At 45.2% G+C, this 20,831-nt stretch overlaps 1 protein-coding gene across 2 annotated transcripts in view; it reads right to left on the bottom strand.

Annotated features, from left to right (window-relative positions):
• Window positions 1–7,490, bottom strand: part of unc93a (unc-93 homolog A) — a 33,028-nt gene extending 25,538 nt beyond the window's left edge. Inside the window, exon 1 of one of the 2 annotated variants that reach the window (XM_055639449.1) lies at window positions 7,302–7,490. In XM_055639449.1, the coding sequence (XP_055495424.1) occupies window positions 7,302–7,394 (93 nt within the window). In that variant the 5' untranslated portion in view covers window positions 7,395–7,490. The remainder of the gene's footprint in view (window positions 1–7,301) is intronic. The other variant, XM_055639450.1, reaches the window with a different exon arrangement.
• Window positions 7,491–20,831: the final 13,341 nt, after the last annotated feature.

The following is a 20,831-nucleotide window of genomic DNA, read 5'->3' as shown; positions in this document are numbered from 1 at the left end:
ACCAAACCGAGGTCTTGGCACGCCCGGGCGCCCAGCAAAGTAACGTTGTCGGAGTCTAGCAGGTAGAAAGTGAGGGGCCGAGAGGCCTCCAGGACTTTGCAGTGCAGGGTTGTCTTTCCCACGGGAACGAGTACGGCTCCCCCATAGGCATGCAGGCGGGAGTGAGCAGCAGACACTTTCTCATCAGTTCTTATCTGCCGAAACAGGCTTGTTGACATAACATTCGTAAAAGAACCTGTATCTATCTTCGCCGAGAAGGTCGTACCATTGACAGTGACTCGGACTGAGGGGTTTGTTATCAAAGCATGAGCATCCAAGAGCGAAAACACGCTGGCCTCCCCTTGGGAGGAACTGGTATCAGACAAAGGGAGTTCGTCAGGCAGGGACACGGAGCCAGGCACGCTATCAGCCTGAGCAAGGAGAACTGGCATTCTCCGAAAAGGGGGGGCTTGCTTCCCTCGGGCGCGGCAGGCTGCAGAGAAATGATTGAGCTTCTTGCAGAAGTTGCAGGTTTTCCCCAAGGCAGGGCACACATTGAACTGGTGTGAGGCAAAGTTGCAGTTGGGGCAACGGCGAGCGACGCCGGACCTGGGTGCAGGAGGACCCTGTTGCCGCCGCGGGGCAACGTCCTGCCGCCGGCCGGCGGCAGAGGCAAAGTTAATGTCATGGTCATCAGGCGGCAGGGTGGAGGCGACAGCCTCAGCCATGCGGGAGGCGTGCAGAGCCTCCTCCAGAGACAGATCAGGCCTCCGGAGAAGTTCTGCTCTCAGCTTAGCGTCACGGAGGCCATAGACTAGGATGTCACGGGTCACCTGTTCGGGGGTCAGAGCATCCAGGCGATAACGCCTGGCCATGTGCCTCAAGGCGGCGATATAATTGTTGACCGACTCGTCAGGGTTCTGACGTCGGCTGAACATCTTAAAACGCACTAAAATGCAGTTGGTGAGGACGTCACACATCGCAGTAAATTTGGCTATGAGACATACCGGGTCATGGGCATCTTCACCAGCAGCATACACAAACGACTCGGACCGTTCCAGGGCTTCGGGACCGGCCAGGTTGAGGAGCAGAGAGGCTCACGTCTCAGCAGTGGCAGCAGGGTGGGCGATTGTCACATAATGCTGGAAGTCACGTCGGAAGACATCCCAGCGGTGGGCAATGTCCTCATCAAAGACAAGCGCGTCGGGCTTGCGGCAAGAGTTAGCCATGGCACGAGAGAAGGAAACTGGGATGGGGTACTGGGACAGAAGAAAACAAAAACCGGCAAACAGGAGGCGCGGAGTCACAGCTGTGACACCATGTAAAGAAAGGTCTCACCAACACATCGTGTCTTTACTAATTGTTTATTAACAGTTCACAAGTTCTACTGTTCTAGCTGTACGTGGTCTGTCACCGGAGCTAGAGAGAGAACTATAGGCGGGGAGGTTGCAATTATACATCTAATAAGGGGAGTGGTTAGTGGTGGTGAGGTCACTATGTTAAAGGCACATGCACTAGCCATCTACAAACGCCACGTGAAATACAAAATGATTAAGAGCGAAGAGTTTAATATTCAACAAAGCATAGTAATCTACCCAAGGGCCATGTACTCTGTGCATTAAAGACTCAAAGTGATCATGATCAAAATATTCATTTAAATGCTTTCAATTAATGTGCTCAAGGGTTTATCCGGTCATTTCCTTTTCTCCCCTCCCCTCTCCTGTTGGGCAGAAGATAAAGGCTTGAAAGCATGTATCACCAAACTAAGAAACAGCTTCTTCCTCTCTGTTATCAGGCTAATGAACAGTCCAAAGGTCTTCTGATAAGTTAGGGGATAGTCCGCATCTTCCAACCTACCTCATTGCAGAAGCTGGCTGACATCTCTGTAACTGTAATACTACAAAGCTGTAAAAATATATTCTGCACACATATTTTTCTCTTTGAACTACCTGTTGTATGTCTATGGCATTATTGTACTCGTGTATTGTACAAAATGATTTAAATAGTCATATGGCAGGAAAACAGGCCCTACAATTTGCCCATGTCGAACAAAATGCCCCATCTATGCTATATTCAAGATATCCTGAAATCAGAGGGAGAGGAGCCTGAGGTCGTGGTACATATAGGTACCAATGACATAGGTAAAAAAAAGGGAAGAGGTCCTGAAGGGAGGATTTAGGGCGTTGGCAGGAGAGTTAAGGAAAAGGACCAAAAAGGTAACAATCTCAGGATTACTGCCTGTGCCATGCCACAGTGAGAGTAGGAATGGAGCGAGGTGGAGGATAAATGCGTGGCTGAAAGACTGGTGCAGAGGGCGGGGATTCAAGTTTCTGGATCATTGGGAGTTCTTTTGGGGAAGGTGGGACCTGTACAGAAAGGATGGGTTGAACTTGAACCCGAGGGGGACCAATATCCTGGCGGGGAAATTTGGAAAGGCTACTGGGGAGACTTTAAACTAGAATGGTTGGGGCGAGGGACTCAAATAGAGAAAGCTAGTAGACAGAATGGGAGGCAGGAAGCAGAAAAGGGAAGCACTCGGGCACAAGAGGAGAAAGAAAAAAAAGGAAATAAACAGAGAATAAGATGTGCATATTTTAATGCTAGGAGCATTGTAAGAAAGGTGGATGAGCTTAGAGTCTGGATAGACACCTGGAAGTATGATGTTGTGACGATCAGTGAAACATGGTTGCAGGAGGGCTGTGATTGGAAACTAAATATTCCAGGATTCCGTTGCTTCAGGTGTGATAGAATTGGAGGGGTAAGAGGTGGAGGTGTTGCATTACTAGTCAGGGAAGATAATACAGCAGTGCTTTGGCAGGATAGATTGGAGGGCTCATCTAGGGAGGCTATTTGGATGGAACTGAGAAGTGGGAAAGAGGTAGCAACACTAATAGGGGTGTAATATAGACCACCAAATGGGGATTGAGAATTGGAAGAGCAAATATGTAAGGAGATAGCAGATATTAGTAGTAAGCACAAAGTAGTGATTGTGGGAGATTTCAACTTTCCACACATAGACTGGGAAACACATCCGGTAAATGGGCTGGATGGTTTGGAGTTAGTAAAATGTGTGCAGGATAGTTTTTTGCAGCAATACATAGAGGTACCTACTAGAGGAGGGGCAGTGTTGGACCTCCTGTTAGGAAATGAGACGGGACAGGTGGCGGAGGTATGCGTTGGGGAGCACTTCGGGTCCAGTGATCACAATACCATTAGTTTCAATATAATTATGGAGAGGGTCAGAACTGGACCTAGGGTTGAGATTTTTGATTGGAGAAAGGCTAACTTTGATGAGATGCTAAATGATTTAAAAGGAGTGAACTGGGAATTTTGTTTTATGGGAAGGATGTAGAAGAGAAATGGAGGACATTTAAAGGGGAAATTTTAAGAGTACAGAATCTTTATGTTCCTGTTCGGTTGAAAGGAAATAGTAAAAATTGGAAAGAGCCCTGGTTTTCAAGGGAAATTGGACATCGTGTTTGGAAAAAGGGAGATCTACAATAATTATAGGCAGCATGAAGTAAATAGGGTGCTTGAGTAGTATAAGGAATGTAAAAAGAATCTTAAGAAAGAAATTAGAAAAGCTAAAAGAAGACACAAGGTTGCTTTGGCAAGTAAGGTGAAAGTAAATCCAAAGGGTTTCTACAGCTATATTAATAGCAAAAGGATAACGAGGGATAAAATTGATCCATTGGAGAGACAGAGTGGACAGCTATCTGCAGAGCCAAAAGAGATGGGGGAGATATTGAACAATTTCTTTTCTTCGGTATTCACCAAGGAGAAGGATATTGAATTATGTGAGGTAAGGGAAACTAGTAGAGTAGCTATGGATACTATGAGTTTCAAAGTAAAAGAAGTACTGACACTTATGAAAAATATAAAAGTGGATAAGACTCCAGGTCCTGACAGGATATTCCCGAGGACATTGAGGGAAGTTAGTGTAGAAATAGCCGGGGCTATGACAGAAATATTTCAAATGTCATTAGAAACGGGAATAGTCTGGATAGACTAGGTTTGTTTTTTCGATGGGACAGATATTTGATTGATTGAAAGACACAGCATAGAAACTGGCCCTTCAGCCCACCGAGTCCACGCTAGCCATCGATCATACTAGTTCCATGTTATCCCACTTTCACATCCACTCTCTAAACACGAGGGTCATTTTACAGACACCAATTAACCTGCAAACCCACGTGTCTTTGGGATGTGAGAGACGCACCCAGAGGAAACCAAAGCAGGACACAGAGAGAACTTGCAAACATTGCACAGACAGCACCTGAGGTAGGATCAAACCCGGGTGTCTGGCGCTGTAAGGCAGCAGCTCTACCAGCTGTTCCACTGCACCGTCCAAATCAACATGGTCGTGCCCTGTTATAAAGTAAATGAATCTCGGAGTAGAGTTATCACTTCATAAAAGGGGAAGAAAAAAACTACAGCATCCCCTCCCCATAAAATTGGCAGTTAACCAGAGCAATTCCCGATGACCCTATTGTGCAGCCACTGGATAGAAAAGATCCCGCAATAAACTTTCCTTCCGGTTTTAAATGGGTCAGATGAACTTTGCTTTGATGCAAAAGTTCACATGGAACTCAATGTACATACTGCATTAGAAACGGGAATAGTCCCCAAGGATTGGCGTACTGCGCATGTTCTTCCATTGTTTAAAAAGGGTTCTAAGAGTAAACCTAGCAATTATAGGCCTGTTAGTTTGACTTCAGTGGTGGGTAAATTAATGGAAAAGATACTTAGAGATAATATATATAAGCATCTGGATAAACAGGGTCTGATTAGGAACAGTCAGCATGGATTTGTGCCTGGAAGGTCATGTTTGACTAATCTTCTTGAATTTTCTGAAGAGGTTACTAGGGAAATTGATGAGGGTAAAGCAGTGGATGTTGTCTATATGGACTTTAGTAAGGCCTTTGACAAGATTCCTCATGGAAGGTTGGTTACAGTTGAGAAGGGAATTCAACTGTTTGATATAATGGTGGCTGAATGCCAGAGTAATGGTTGTTTTGTGTCTGGTTGGAGGCAGGTGACTCCTGTTGGGTTCCTCATGCATATTTCCTTGAGGTGAGAATCTCATATAGATAGGGTGGTAAAGAAAGCTTTTGGTATGCTAGCCTTTATAAATCATGGTACAAGGCATTGGTTTGGAGTATGGTGTACAATTTTGGTTTATAGGAAGGATGTCAACAAAATAGAGAGAGTACAGAGGAGATTTACTAGAATGTTGACTGGGTTTCAACAACTACGTTACAGAGAAAGGTTGAATAAGTTAGGTCTTTATTCTCGACGCAGAAGGTTAAGGGGGGACAACTGTTGGAGTTGTATAAATAGGGAAGATTCAAACAAGAGGACATGACTGCAGGAGGGTAGGGGAAACAAGATGGATTCAAAGTGGTGGAGGCAGGTTCGTGGCTGAATGGGAGAAGCCAGAGGGTACAGGCGGATGGTTGTTTGTCTGGTTGGAGGCAGGTGACTAGTGGGGTGCCTCAGGGATCGGTGTTGGGTCCTCCCACAAATCAAAATAGGACGTACATGGTAAAGGGTAGGGAATTAAAGAATACAGTTGAACAGAGGGATCTGGGAATAACCGTGCATAGTTCCTTGAAGGTGGAATCTCATATAGATAGGGTGGTAAAGAAAGCTTTTGGTGTGCTGGCCTTTATAAATCAGAGCATTGAGTATAGAAGCTGGGATGTAATGTTAAAATTGTACAATTTTGTGCAAGATGCTGCAAGACGTCCACAGTATACAGATACAGGATAAAGCTAATTGTGCTTAGTGCAAGATAAGGTCCAGTAAAGTCCGATTAAAGATAGTCCGGGCGTCTCCAATGAGTGATGATAGAATGAAGACGAAAGCTTTTTACTGTATCTTGGTACATGTGACAATAATAAACCAATTACCAATTATCTGTCACTAAGATAGAGGCCATTCATTCATTTGCCACTGCCACATTACTCCCAAACCATGCTCAACAGCCCTACTGCCAAGGTCCTGTCACCATTATGAACATGGGCACGCCAAGTTCATTAGACTTAAAAGTCATCTTGACCCTGTCCCCATTACTCTTGTGACCATCCCATTTGAAAAATGTGAAAGGCTTAACCAGACTATTTTAAACCTCACCATTTATTTGTCTCTGGCTCTGTATTCTCTCATCAATGTAGCTTTTCATCTGTCAAACCCTTTGTTATCTCTAAACGTGATAGCTTCAATAGTCTTGCCAGGCTTCCTCCAACCCATTTAAATGAGTTAATTCAATCTCTGGAGCCATAATTTATGTGCCCCCACAGGGTGGTGCACAAAGTGGTGCACGTTGAGAGGATTAATAATGATAGGATTTACAGAAAGATCGACAGGGCCCTAAGCAGCAGTGAGGATCAGAGTGACCTTCCTACACCAGTCATGGACACAGGGAACTGCAGATGTTGATTAACAAAAAAAGAGACGGTGCCCGAGTAACTCAGCATCCCTGGAGGACAGCCTGGAGAAGGGTCCTGACCCAAAATATCACCTAAGCATGTCCTCCAGAGATGCTGCTTGACCCACTGATTTACTCGAACACTGTGTCTGTTTTTTTGGTGCAGAAGTGTACCAGAGGTTGGCAGCACGGGCAGATAAAGTAGCAAACAGGATACTTACTTTCATTAGCCTGGGAGAGTAGGAGATGTTGATACGATTTTACAAAAGATTGGACAAGCACCAGCTGGAGAACTGTGCACAGTTCTTTTCACCAGACTTTAGGAAGGAGATTAGTGAAATGGAGTTGTGGCGGAGATTCACTAAGATGTTGTCTCGGACAAGCATTTATTATAGACTGGATAGACTAGGTTTGTTTTTTCGATGGGACAGATATCTGATTGATTGAAAGACACAGCATAGAAACTGGCCCTTCAGCCCACCGAGTCCATGCTAGCCATCGATCATACTAGTTCCATGTTATCCCACTTTCATATCCACTCTCTAAACACGAGGGTCATTTTACAGACACCAATTAATCGGCAAACCCACGTGCCTTTGGGATGTGGGAGACGCACCCAGAGGAAACCAAAACAGGACACAGAGAGAACGTGCAAACATTGCACAGACAGCACCTGAGGTAGGATCAAACCCGGGTGTCTGGCGCTGTGAGGCAGCAGCTCTACCAGCTGTTCCACTGCACCGTCCAAATCAACATGGTCGTGCCCTGTTATAAACTAAATGAATCTCGGAGTAGAGTTATCACTTCACAAAAGGGGAAGAAAAAAACTACAGCATCCCCTCCCCATAAAATTGGCAGTTACATTTAAGTGTTTAGTCAATAAAAAATGTACCTGGACTGTTTGAAGTCCTCCATATGCAGTGAATAGCAGTAAAAATCCAAAGCTGACAACAATGATATTCTTTGTTTCTTTTTCAATTAGCATTCTGAAGATTGGTTATGGCCCGAGTGACTTCTGCCCACTGCAGTTAAAACCAGAGCAATTCCCGATGACCCTATTGTGCAGCCACTGGATAGAAAAGATCCCGCAATAAACTTTCCTTCCGGTTTTAAATGGGTCAGATGAACTTTGCTTTGATGCTAAAGTTCACATGGAACTCAGTGTGCATACTGCACTTGATAAAATGCATTCCATTTAGTGATGAAATTAACAAGCTGCTATTTCCGGACAGATATGAGGGAGGAAGTATTTTCTTATATTGAAGTCTCTGGGTCGTAACTCACTGGAGTTTAGGATGAGGGGGAGATCTCATTGAAATCTACCAAATAATGAAAGGTCTAGATATAGTTGATGTAGAAAATATGTTTTTGATACCAAGATAGTGGATAATGAAGAGGATTTCCAAAGTCTACAGAGTGATTTAGGCCATTTGGAAAAATGGGCTGAAAGATGGCAGATGGAGTTTAATGCTGATAAATGTGAGGTGCTACACCTTGGCAGGGCAAATCAAAATAGGACGTACATGGTAAATGGTAGGGAATTAAAGAATATAGTTGAACAGAGGGATCTGGGAATAACCGTGCATAGTTCCTTGAAGGTGGAATCTCATATAGATAGGGTGGTAAAGAAAGCTTTTGGTATGCTAGCCTTTATAAATCAGAGCATTGAGTATAGAAGCTGGGATGTAATGTTAAAATTGTACAAGCTATTGGTGAGACCAAATCTGGAGTATGGTGTACAATTTTGGTCGCCCAATTATAGGAAGGATGTCAACAAAATAGAGAGAGTACAGAGGAGATTTACTAGAATGTTGCCTGGGTTTCAACAACTAAGTTACAGAGATAGGTTGAATAAGTTAGGTCTTTATTCTCTGGAGCGCAGAAGGTTAAGGGGGGACTTGATAGAGGTCTTTAAAATGATGAGGGATAGACAGAGTTGATGTGGATCAGCTTTTCCCTTTGAGAATAGGGAAGATTCAAACAAGAGGACATGATTTCAGAATCAAGGGACAGAAGTTTAGGGGTAACATGAGGGGGGACTTCTTTACTCAGAGAGTGGTAGCGGTGTGGAATGAGCTTACAGTGGAAGTGGTGGAGGCAGGTTCGCTGGTATCATTTAAAAATAAATTGGATAGGCATATGGATGAGAAGGGAATGGAGGGTTATGGTATGAGTGCAGGCAGGTGGGGCTAAGGGAAAAAGTTGTTCGGCATGGACTTGTAGGGCCGAGATGGCCTGTTTCCGTGCTGTAATTCTTATATGGTTATCTTAATGCAAACACATCCTTCCTTAAATGTGGAAAATAAATTTGTCAAGAGGCAAGATTGTTTAATATTAGTTTAGAGGTACAGCATAGAAACACACCTTTTGGCCGTGTCCAGGCCGACCATTCATTCACACACACTAGTTCTATGTTATCATATTTTTACATCTACCCCTGTCATACTTGGGGCAATTTGCAGAGGCCAATTAACTTACAAGCCCACACGTCTTTGGGATGTGGGAGGAAACAGGAACACCCAGAGGAAACCCGTGCGGTCACAGGCAGAATGTACGAACTCCATATATACATCGCCTGCAGTCCGGATCGATTCTGAGTCCACGGCGTGTGAGGCAGCAGCTGTACTAGCTGCACCAATGTGCAGCCCCCAAACAGAACTGTACCATTAAGGGAACGGTGAAATCTTTATTTGCTGTGGCTTAACATGCCTGTAAAGATAGCAGCAGGCAGATAAATCTGTAATAATCAATAACATAATAAATTAATAACTGTGATACTAGCTAACCACAATAGTGCAAAACAAAAGTCCTTAGAACAACCAGAAGTTAGAATCTCTAAACTGTAGCTGTATCTCTAAACTAAACTAAACTAATTTGCCATACCCCAATTGCAATTCCACCGACCTTCTTTAAAGTAGCAAAATAAACCTTTCCAAGTAACATTGAACTTTATATGAAGTAACAGTCCACTGTCACTTTTTGGATGTGTCATAAGGCAAGTATTACATTGAAATTTATATCCATTTAAAATAAAGTAGACTGCTCTTGTTTCTGTTGTCCTTACATTCACTAGTTGTCATTGTAATTTTCCTATGATTATTTGTCATTTTGCTGCCTTATCAAATTTACTGATACCGCTTATTTTATAATTTTAAATGTTTAGTTGGCTGCTGTACATAATAATAACAAAAATAATCCAATTATTTTTGCTTTCCAGGTGTTATATTTGCATAGAGATATTTATGGAAAGTTTTTCTTTGCAAAATGTTGCTTTTTTTTTAAAGGATAATGGGAATCTTAACAGTACTATTAAATAATGTGCAAAAAACGCTAAGTTCTAAATTATTTTTTCATCAATTATTTATAAATTTTGCGGATTTTAACATGACAAATAGCTTCATAGCTTGAATGCATTTCGTTGTCTCTGTACTGTACACTGACAATGACAATTAAAATTGAATCTGAATCTGAATCTGAATCTGAATCATAGTGCAAAAGAGCAGATCCCAAATATAGCATCTGAATGTTGAAATTAGTTCCTGTTAATAATAAACCTAGCTACTAAAAGATTACATTGATTTAGGGGGAAACAATGTGCCGTAGTCTAGAGCTATGCTGTTGTGGCAACATCATACAGTTTCAATATTTATTGCTTTGAAATTGAACAATAACAAAGTGTTATAGGGAGGTGCTTCTTCTTGGCACAATAATTGTACTTCTCTAATTTTCCTGGATTTTCAGAATAGACATATTACTTGGAGACTAAAAGATTGTAATAATCTTGCTAGATTACATAATGACCATCACCATAAGTATATTCTTCTCCTTCTTAGGCAGTCCCTTGGATGTCTCGCTTCCACAGCAGTTCTGTGGGTTCTGAGGGCTGATGAGCTCAATATGGGAGCCACAGACTCTTCCACCGATGGAGCAGGAAATGATTCAGTGGGTGAGTGAATGGATTATGAGATGGAGCGCCTTCTGTCATTTACACTGAGATTCTGTGTGCTGCCGAGCATATGTTTCAGGTTTAGGTTTATTATTATCATGTGTAAAATTCTCAGTGCTATCCTGAAAGTTTCTTCACTTTGAGCAATCAAAGTCAGGAGTAAATGGGGATGCTGCAATTTTGTCAAGGAGGCTTTGAGAACATTCTTTATTCTTTGTCACAGTCGACCTGGTAAGCTCTTCCAAAAATAAAGTTGGGAGTTGAGTTTCTATCTCTTGGGGCTGGTATTGAGCAAGTCAGTGACTACCCAATGGACACAACCAAGTGTGATTAAAGTCTCGTGCTGGGCATGTCAGGTGAGAGGAAGTTACTGATATTGGTTCATCGATTCTGAGGACTTAGAATCATAGAATCACAACATAACAACTTAATATATGAGTAATGGTTAGGGTATTGTAGTCAGGAATGAAAGAAAGTCTTGCTGTCTCCTCCCCTTCCCAGCTCTCCCTCAGCGCTCTGGCTCTTCCTTTCTTCTTCCCCCCCCCCCCCCCCCCCCCCCCCCCCCTGCATCTGTCTGAAGAAGGGTTTCGGCCCGAAACGTTGCCTATTTCCTTCGCTCCATAGATGCTGCCGCACCCGCTGAGTTTCTCCAGCACTTTTGTCTACCATCAAATTTAACAATTTCAGGTAACCAGACAGTCAGGACAAATACAATGAAGCGGATTTCATTTATCCCACAAAAGTTGTTGGAGATTCTTCATCTATGCACAAAATAAAATCAACAGCATTTTGCTGCCAATATTAAAATGAATAACCAGGTTAATAGAATGGAAGGAAAATTATATTTGAGTTCTTGCCAAAAATGTTTTATTACACACTTGATAAATGATACATGCTGGAGTACTGTAAACAGTATACGCTCTTTTCTATTTCCACTATATGATATTACTTTTCATTTATATATACAACGACTGACATATGATTGGATTGCAGAAATTGCAGTTTATGTGTGATGTGCATTATATGGAAATGAAAATATTTAAAGTACGCTAAAGTGACTAATACTAGCAGTTATGGTTTATAAACCTCATCCCTTCTGTTTCAACTAACTTTATCAGTATAGTTTTTGAATTGAATTGAATACTTTGTCACATGTGACAAGTCACAGTGAAACTTTTGGCATGGACTCGGCTTCTCAGCGGCACCTCCAGAAGGCATCTGCCGCCGCGGCAGCACCACCAGAACATTGGATTCAACATGAAATATTGAATTCCCCAATTTTAAGTACCAACAACAACCCTTTCCTCTTCCCCCATCCCCTTCCACCTATATCCCTTCCTCCAACTTCACATTTCGTGCAGGTAGTCTCCCTATCTCCTTATCTCACAGTTTTTCCATCTTCTTTCCATCTCTGGCCCTTGTCCACCCATCTACCTATCAAACGCCATTCACCTGTGTTCATCTATCTCTGGCAAGGCCTTGTCTCCCTCCCACCTCTCTTCCAGGTTTCTCATCTGACCCCCCACACCCGCCCCCTCACTACAACTGCCCAGGCCATCACCGGCTCTGACCTCCCTACCATCGAAGGGACCTATCGTAGTCGCTGCCTCAAAAAGGCAGCCAACATCATTAAAGACCCACACCATCCTGGCCACACACTCATCTCACCACTGCCATCGGGAAGAAGGTACAGGAGCCTGAGAACTGTAACGTCCAGGTTCAGAAACAGCTACTTCCCCACAACCATCATGCTATTAAACACTACAACCTCATAAGCTATGAACTACAATAGACTATTATTATTATTATTATTATTATTATTATTATTATTATTATTATTATTATTATTATTATTATTATTATTATTGCACTATTATTGTTTGTTCTTTTTTTCTGAGTTTTTGTTATATTATTTACTAAGATTACATATTCTGTTGTGCTGCAGCAAGTAAGAATTTCATTGTTCCATCTCAAGTCAAGTCAAGAGATTTTATTGTCATGTGTCCCAGATAGGACAATGAAATTCTTGCTTGCTGCAGCACAACAGAATATTGTAAGCAAAAATACAGAATAGTTCAATTCAATATACACATAAATAAGCAGATAAAGTGCAATAGGCTGTTACAGTTCACAGTCTGTTAGTTGGCGAGTTTAATAGCCTGATGGCTGCGGGGAAGAAGCTGTTCCTGAACCTGGATGGAACAGATTTCAGGCTCCTGTACCTTCTGCCCGATGGTAACGGTGGGAGATGAGTGTGTGGCCAGGATGGCGTGGGTCCTTGATGATCCTGGCTGCCTTTTTGAGGCAGCAACTGCGATAGATCCCATCGATGGTGGGGAGGTCAGAGCCGATGATGGACTGGGCAGTGGTCACAACAACCTGGGACATATGACAATAAAACATTCTTGACTCTTGACGATCAGTCTGAAGAAGGGTTTGTAGAAGAATAACATGACAATTGCCAAAGTGCTTGCTTGGATAGTTGACACAAAAGCTATACATTTTATTACCACAGTGAAAGTACAGCTATAATTAGTCATATCAAGTCACAAAGTTCATCTCAATCACGTTCTCTGTCGCAAGATATTTCCAAAATATTTCCGCATTTGCAAAACTAACTGCTTGGCTCAACAATTTGCTAGAACCTTCGTGCACAGCGTTAAGAAACGTGTTTACTTTTCTGTATAAATATCCGCAGCACAGTGAAACAGCTGATAGAGCTGCTGCCTCACAGCGATACAGACCCAGGCACAATCCTGATCTTGGTGGCTGCCTATGTGGAGTTCGCATGTTCTCCCTGTAACCGCTTGGCTTTCCTCCTACACTAATAAATGGACTGAAGTAATGTGATGGGGTTGTCTTTCACATTAGTAATGTGTGGTGTGAAATAGTGTGTACTATAACCAACTTCTACTTGATTAGGTTTGATAATACTGAGCCATCTTTGCCCCTGGCTTTACCCACAGGTCTTGGCTCTGTGAGCCAACTCCTGCTAACCCAAACTAATCCACCATCTTAATTGATCGGAAATGTCCTCTCTCTTCAGGGAACGGGGATTCCCCTCCACCACCATAGATGAGGCTTGCACCAGGGTCTCTTCCATAGCTCGCAACACTACTCTCTCTCCCCATCCCCGCACTCGAACAAGGGCAGAGTCCTCCTAGTCCTCACCTTTCACCCCACCAGCTGGCAAATACAACAAATCATCCTCCCCCATTTTCGCCACCTCCAACATGACCCCACCACTCACCACATCTTCCCATCTCCCCCCATGTCTGCCTTCCGCAAAGACCGCTCCCTCCGCGACTCCCTTGTCAATTCTTCCCTTCCCTCCCGTACCACCCCCTCCCCGGGCACTTTCCGTTGCAACCGCAAGAAATGCAACACCTGTCCCTTCACCTCCCCCCTCGACTCCATTCAAGGACCCAATCAGTCGTTCCAGGTGCTACAAAGGTTCACCTGTATCTCCTCCAACCTCATCTACTGCATCCACTGCTCTAGATGCCAACTGATTTACATCGGTGAGACTAAGCGGAGGTTGGGCGATTGTTTCGCCGAACACCTCCGCTCAGTCCGCAAGAACCTACCTGAACTCCCGGTGGCTCAGCACTTCAACTCCCCCTCCCATTCCCAATCCGACCTCTCTGTCCTGGGTCTCCTCCATTGCCAGAGTGAGCAACACCGGAAATTGGAGGAACAGCACCTCATATTCTGCCCGGGGAGCCTGCGTCCAGAGGGCATAAACATTGAATTCTCCCAAGTTTGCTAGCCCTTGCTGTCTCCTCCCCTTCCTTAACCCTCGAGCTGTCTCCTCCCATCCCCCCCGCCCTCGGGCTCCTCCTCCTCCCTTTTTCCTTCCTTCTCCCCCCCCCCCCCCCATCAGTCTGAAGAAGGGTTTCGGCCCAAAACGTCACCTATTTCCTTTGCTCCATAGATGCTGCTGCACCCGCTGAGTTTCTCCAGTATTTTTGTGTATCTTAATTAATCTGACTGTTTTATCTGACTTAGAGGTATGGACAACTGAAGAAGGTCTGAAGAAAGGTCTCGACTCGAAATCTAGCCTTAAGGGGTTGGACAGGCTAGATGCAGGAAGATTGTTCCCAATGTTGGGGAAGTCCAAGACAAGGGGTCACAGCTTAAGGATAAGGGGGAAATCCTTTAAAACCGAGATGAGGAGAACTTTTTTCACACAGAGAGTGGTGAATCTCTGGAACTCTCTGCCACAGAGGGTAGTTGAGGCCAGTTCATTGGTTATATTTAAGAGGGAGTTAGATGTGGCCCTTGTGGCCAAGGGGATCAGAGGGTATGAAGAGAAGGCAGGTACAGGATACTGAGTTGGATGATCAGCCATGATCATATTGAATGGCAGTGCAGGCTCGAAGGGCCGAATGGCCTACTCCTGCACCTAATTTCTATGTTTCTATGTTTCTATGAAATGTCACCCATTCCTTCTGTCCAGAGATGCTGCCTGTCAGGCTGAGTTAAGGGGCTGTCCTACTGCGGCAACCTAATCTGCAAGTTTACAAGAACTTGCCCTCGACTCAAACTCGCAGCATGGTCGACACGTGGTTCTAGGAGGTCCTATGAGGTCACTGGAACTCTCCTTCATGCTCGAGGGAATTTCCCGAATACTTGCTAGGTCGTGGAAAATCTTTCAGCATGTTGAAAAATTTTCCGTGAGTAAAAATTGGTCGGCATGGTTCTTTTGAACTCGTAGTGCAGTGGAGTGGGGTCGCCATGTAGTTATAGGTAGTCGGGGGCAGCCGTAGGCAATCTCCTTCTCTGGCTGGACATTTTAATTGGCACATTGGTGTTTTCAGGACCCAGGAAACCTGACCGGTAGGTTAAATGCCCGCTAAACTTTATTAAACGTTATCTGACTTTTTAAAAGTGTCTCCACTCCTTCTTCCCCCTTCTCCACCCCTTCTCTCCCCTTCTCCCCTTTTCTTTTCTCCCCTTTTCTCCCCGCGCTCTCTAAAGGACTTAACGTACACTGTGCAGCCGTCTTTTACCTTCCTCTTCATCAAGGGTGTGCATGTCAGACAGCGCTCCCCCTCTTTCCCTGGCCCCTGCCTTTGCGATGTGTTTGTGTGTGCGGTCAGTCGATCCAGCTCGCGGTTTCATCGCTGACGGTCGATCCAGCTTTTTCAGGTGAGTGGTCTCGAGCCTGAAAGTCGAAGACACACTTCTGAACTTGCGCATTAGGTCGCCGCAGTGGGACAGCCCCTTTACTCCAGCTTTTTGTGTCTATCTATGGACAAAAAGGTTTCCATTTCCCTTATCTACATCCCCTGAGGATAAGACATCCTCATCGATTTCTTTAAATTTACTCTCGCACAGTATGTCCATGGTCCGTGTCAGTCTCTTGATTAGTTAAATACTCATCACCTGTAACTGGCCAATGCTCATTCATGGGTCCAGGCAGAGGGCGGTTGATGGTCACACCAGAGTCGGCTGCCTGCCCCTCTTCCAGGCCTACGTCCATGCTCGCGTGTCCCTGGAGAGGGAACACACAGTGTCCACGGGGACGCTGGAGGCCTTCCGTGAACGCTGGTCGTCACAGGGGAGGACAATGCTGCGCGCTGCCATCGAGGGAGAGAGGGAGAGAGAGAGAGAGATAGAGAGACACAGAGAGCAAAAGAGACAGAATGAGAGAGAGAGAGAGAGAGACAGACAGACAGAGAGAGACAGAGAGAGAGAGAGAGACAGAGAGAGAGAGATAGACTGAGAGAGAGTGCCCGCAACCTCTACCCCACACGTCGAGTCCACGCCGCCCGCCCCCGCTCCCTCCGCCAACTCCCCCCCCCCCCCCCCCCCCGCCCTCCCCCCCGCACCCCGCACCCTGCCCAAGTTAAAGTTAAATACATAGAGGGAAGGGGAAGATATAGAGTGCGGGCATTGTAGCACATCAATTCAACAGGCAAAGTCCAAAGTCCGTAATGGGGTAGAGGTGAATCAGACAGTACCCTAGCTCATGGAAGGACCGTTCAGAAGCCTGATAAAAGAGTGGAAGAAGTTGTTCCTGAGTCTGGCGGTGTGCTTTCAAACTTCTATATCTTCTACTTGATGGGAACAGAGAGAAGAAGGAATGACCGGGGTGGGAGAAGTCTTTGGTTATGTTTTCTGCTTTTCCAAAGCAGCATGAAGTCTAGTCGATGCGATGGTACTGGGCTACACACAGTTTCAAAGTTTCAACTTTGAAACAAGTTGTTTATTAGTTTTTTATCTACATAATAGTTATTGATTGCTCAGCAACATTTATCAAAAGCATGCATTCATTTTCTAATCAGCTTTCTGTGTATCTTTAATACTTTCCTTCATAGACCTTTGCCAATCCGATCATGTTGTACAGTTCTCCCCCAATGGCAGAGCTGATAAAACACTGCTCACTTGCAATAGACCAGGATGCAGATAGTCCATTGGGATGACCTCCCTTCACCACCCTTCACCACCTCCAGTTTAAATTCCATTTGGAATATGTTGGAGGACCAAGAAACCAAGAACCAAGACCTCACCCTCTTAGCTAGAAATATGCTATCTTGCCATGAGAGATACACATCTGAACTAAACTGCATAAGGCCAACATCAAAAACATTGGTGGAGTAGAAGTAATGCAATCAGACTTACTGTGAGGGCTGTGGAATTGTACCTAGGCACTGTCATTCCCATTCTGTAAAACATACGAAGAGAAAAGTGTAGAGTAACTAATCAACCCTTTAAGCCTGCAGTGGTTACACAAAAAAGCTGGAGAAACTCAGCGGGTGCAGCAGCATCTATGGAGCGAAGGAAATAGGCAACGTTTCGGGCCGAAACCCTTCTTCAGACTGATCGGGGGTGGGGGTGGGTGGGGACAAGAAAGGGAAAAGGAGGAGTAGCCAGAAGGCTGGGGGATGGGAGGAGACAGCAGGGGGGCTGAGGAAGGGGAGGAGACAGCAAGGACTAACAAAATTGGGAGAATTCGATGTTCATGCCCCCGGGGTGCAGACGCCCCAAACGGAATATGAGGTGCTGTTCCTCCAATTTCCGGTGCTGCTCGCTGTGGCCATGGAGGAGACCAAGCGTTTTCCAGCTTTTTTGTGTAACCTTCGATTCTCCAGCATCTGCAGTTCCCTCTTAAACACTAAAGCCTGCAGTGGTGTTCACTAAGATCACAGTTGATCCACTCTGCTTTTAACAACACTTTCCTGCTTTCTTTCCAAATCACCTGTTTAAATATCAGTTTAAATATCTGTTAGCCTATGACTTGAATATATTCAATAATCTGCTTCCATAGCTTCCTGGATAGAAAATTCCAAAGTGTCACCATTCTCTGAGAAAAAAAATCCTCTTCAACAGTGTCTTAAATAGATGACTCCTTATTCTGAAAAATTTCCATTCACATTTCTACATTTTCTTGCGATGTCAACTAGTTCTAGATATTTCTGCTGGGGGAGGTGGGGGATATCCTCTCACCATTCACTTTGTCAGTCCTCCTGAAAATCTTATGTTTCAAGAATATCATCGTGTGTCATCATTACTTCTTGGCCCAACCTGTCCAACCTCTCTTAATACGTTGACTTCTTCAACCTGGTGAACTTTCTCTGTACTCGGGTATATCCTTCCTTAAATTTGCAGACTAAATTGTTTGTAGTGGGTGCTCTCAACATCACCATCTAAAGTTCCATCAAATCATTTCTGCTTTTATACTCCAAACTCCGCAATATAGGCCAAATTTACATTAGCCTTCCTAATTATTTGCCATAATATGTGTGCCCACCCCTAGATCATTTGTCCCTTGACATTCAGAGACTTCTCAGGAAAACTGCCTAAAAGGTTCCCAACCTTTTTCATCCCGTTTACCCCTGGCAACTTTAATAGCACATAATGTTATTTCACTTATTTATGATGAACAGATACTGGTATACCAGAACCAAACACAGTCAGTCAATGAGAACAAATATGTACAAATCCAGAATCAACAAATTTACCTCCTGGGTAGGTGAAATTTACCCCCTGGGGATAAATTTATCCCAGGTTGGGAACCTTTGTACCAGAAGCTGTAATGTTTTGACATCCTTGAGTTTAAGTGGAGAACAATAACAAACTGAGATTGCACAGCAGGTAAAGACACAAAGTGCTGAAATAACTCAGTGGGTCTGGCAGCATCTTTGGAGGTCATGGATAGGTGACTGATGGGTAGTCAAAGGCCAAAGGTGAAAAGACAGATGAGGAAAAAGGATAAAAGAGGTGTCCACATCTGCCAATCAAACTCCCACCCCTCCTCACCTGTATCCAGCTATTGCTTACCAGGCTTTGTCCTGTACGCACCACTATTACAGTTTTCTCCCCGCTACAGTTATACAACCTTTTATCCGAAAGCCTTGGGACCAGGCACTTTTCGTAATTCAGAATTTGTCGGTCTTCGGAATGGAAATTTTTTAGCGTAGATTTTAATGGCTGGCTCAGTGGTAGAGTGCTCGGCTCATATCCGCAAGGTCGCGAGTTTGCGCCTTGATCCCGGCAGTTACTCGGTCGCGAGTTTGAGTCTTCAATGTCGTTTTTTCTTGCAGAATAAATGTTTGTATGAAATGCAGTGTAGGAGAGGTGTACTGACTGTGTGGGCAGAACTTTGGAAGTGATTGCCCACCAGTCTAAAAAGCCGCTGTGTCTATATGTCCCTGGGATAGCAGGGGGCGGTCAAACAGCACAATACCCCCCTCCCCCTCCAACTCCAGAGGAATCCGCTCCCCGATGGGCCGCTACGGCGACAAGTGGCAGTTTGCCCACAGCCCGAGCTGCGACACCCCAAGAACACCCATTGCACACCCCTACGTCCGCTTCTCTGCCCGTGCTACAGTGGGCCTCGCTGTCTGGAGTCTGGGCCACCCCCCTAGGGAGCTGGCTGGGCTGGAGCAAACAACCCCACTTCCTGCTACAGTTCCTGGCTGTGGCCGTCAGGACCAACTGGGGGCCCCTACGACGCGTGCTTGCAGGTGGGACTGGGGGTCGCTGTCCCGTTGGTCTCTGACATCTCCGGCCACCCCCGGTAGACTGGAGCTGAGACTGGGAACTGTACAAAGCCCCCGCGCCCCCTCCCTCTGCAACTGCAAACACATGGCCGGGGAAGAGGGGTGTAGGTGGGGTGAAACTGAAGGGAGCGACAATCTGCTCCTGCACGCTGAGTTAAAAAGGCAAGGTACAGTTATCCTGGAGGATAGCAGGTGCAGACGGAGACGTCCGCGCAGGACCAACCTTCAGGGGGAACCCGAGGACCGACCTCGCTGTCACCCGATGGGCCCTCTACGACGTCCTCCCTGAGCTGCGCAAACCACAATCATCCCCCTCAACTCCAGGTTCCTCTGTAGTTGGAGCGGGGCTGGGCTGGGAACTGACTGTTGGCACCATCAGCTTCTGTCTACGGGGGTGTTCCTCCGTGCTTTGCGGTGGGGGCGGGGCTGGCTGGGGTGGTCGGTGTCCAATTGGTCAGTGGGCGGGGGTCTCCGGTGACGTGCCTGACGACTCCGGTGACTGCCATCGCCGCTAGTGCGAAAACAATACAAAGCCCCCGCGCCGGTGCAATGAGCGGGGAGCTGGAGAGGGGAGGGATGGGGTCACACACATGGCCGGGAAGCAGAGGGGTGTAGGTGGGGTGAAACTGAAGGGAGCGACAATCTACTGCTGCCTGCACGCTGAGTTAAAAAGTTCCCACGCAAGACTCACGATACACTGTGTATCGTGAGTCTACCGTGGGAACTTTTTAACTCAGCTGGCAGGTAGCAGCATATTGTCAATTATTAACCCTCCCGCGCAATATACCCTCACCTTCTCTTTTATGAATGGGGATTTAGTTCCCCTTTCTTCGAGGACCGACCGGAGGTTCCGCTGTCACCTCTGCGGGCCGCCCTCGGTGAACGTTTTCAAGGACCTTTCTTCAAGGACCGAAAAAATGTCGCTATTCGGAGGTTTTCGTTATTTGGATCTTCGGATTAAAGGTTGTGCACCTGTACTACAATCAGTTTGAAGAAGGGTCCCTATGTGAAATATTGCCTATTCATGTGCACCACAAATGCTGCCTGACCTGCTGCGTTACTCCAATACTTGTTGTTTTTTGTAAACCAGCATCTATATTTTCTTGCATGGCAGGGCCTGCTCTTATGCTGCATCATTTAACTATTGAAGGTACACAAAAAGGCTGGAGAAACTCAGCGGGTGCAGCCGCATCTATGGAGCGAAGGAAATAGGCAACGTTTCGGCTCGAAACGTTGCCCATTTCCTTCGCTCCATAGATGCTGCTGCACCCGCTGAGTTTCTCCAGCATTTTTGTGTACCTTCGATTTTCCAGCATCTGCAGTTCCTTCTTAATCATTTAACTACTGGATTGCTTCAGCATAACAACACTAATAGCACTGTGGCAACACGCTATTCAGGGTCCAAATTTTGCAGCCCAAACATATTTTTAAGCTCTGAAATGATAAGCTTAATTGCATCAACAAGGTA

The sequence above is a fragment of the Leucoraja erinacea genome, chromosome 8, assembly GCF_028641065.1.
Source record: "Leucoraja erinacea ecotype New England chromosome 8, Leri_hhj_1, whole genome shotgun sequence".
In the NCBI taxonomy this organism is placed as follows: Eukaryota; Metazoa; Chordata; class Chondrichthyes; order Rajiformes; family Rajidae; genus Leucoraja; species Leucoraja erinaceus.
The sequence above is the reverse complement of the archived record's forward strand: the minus strand, read 5'-3'. Positions and strand labels throughout refer to the sequence as shown.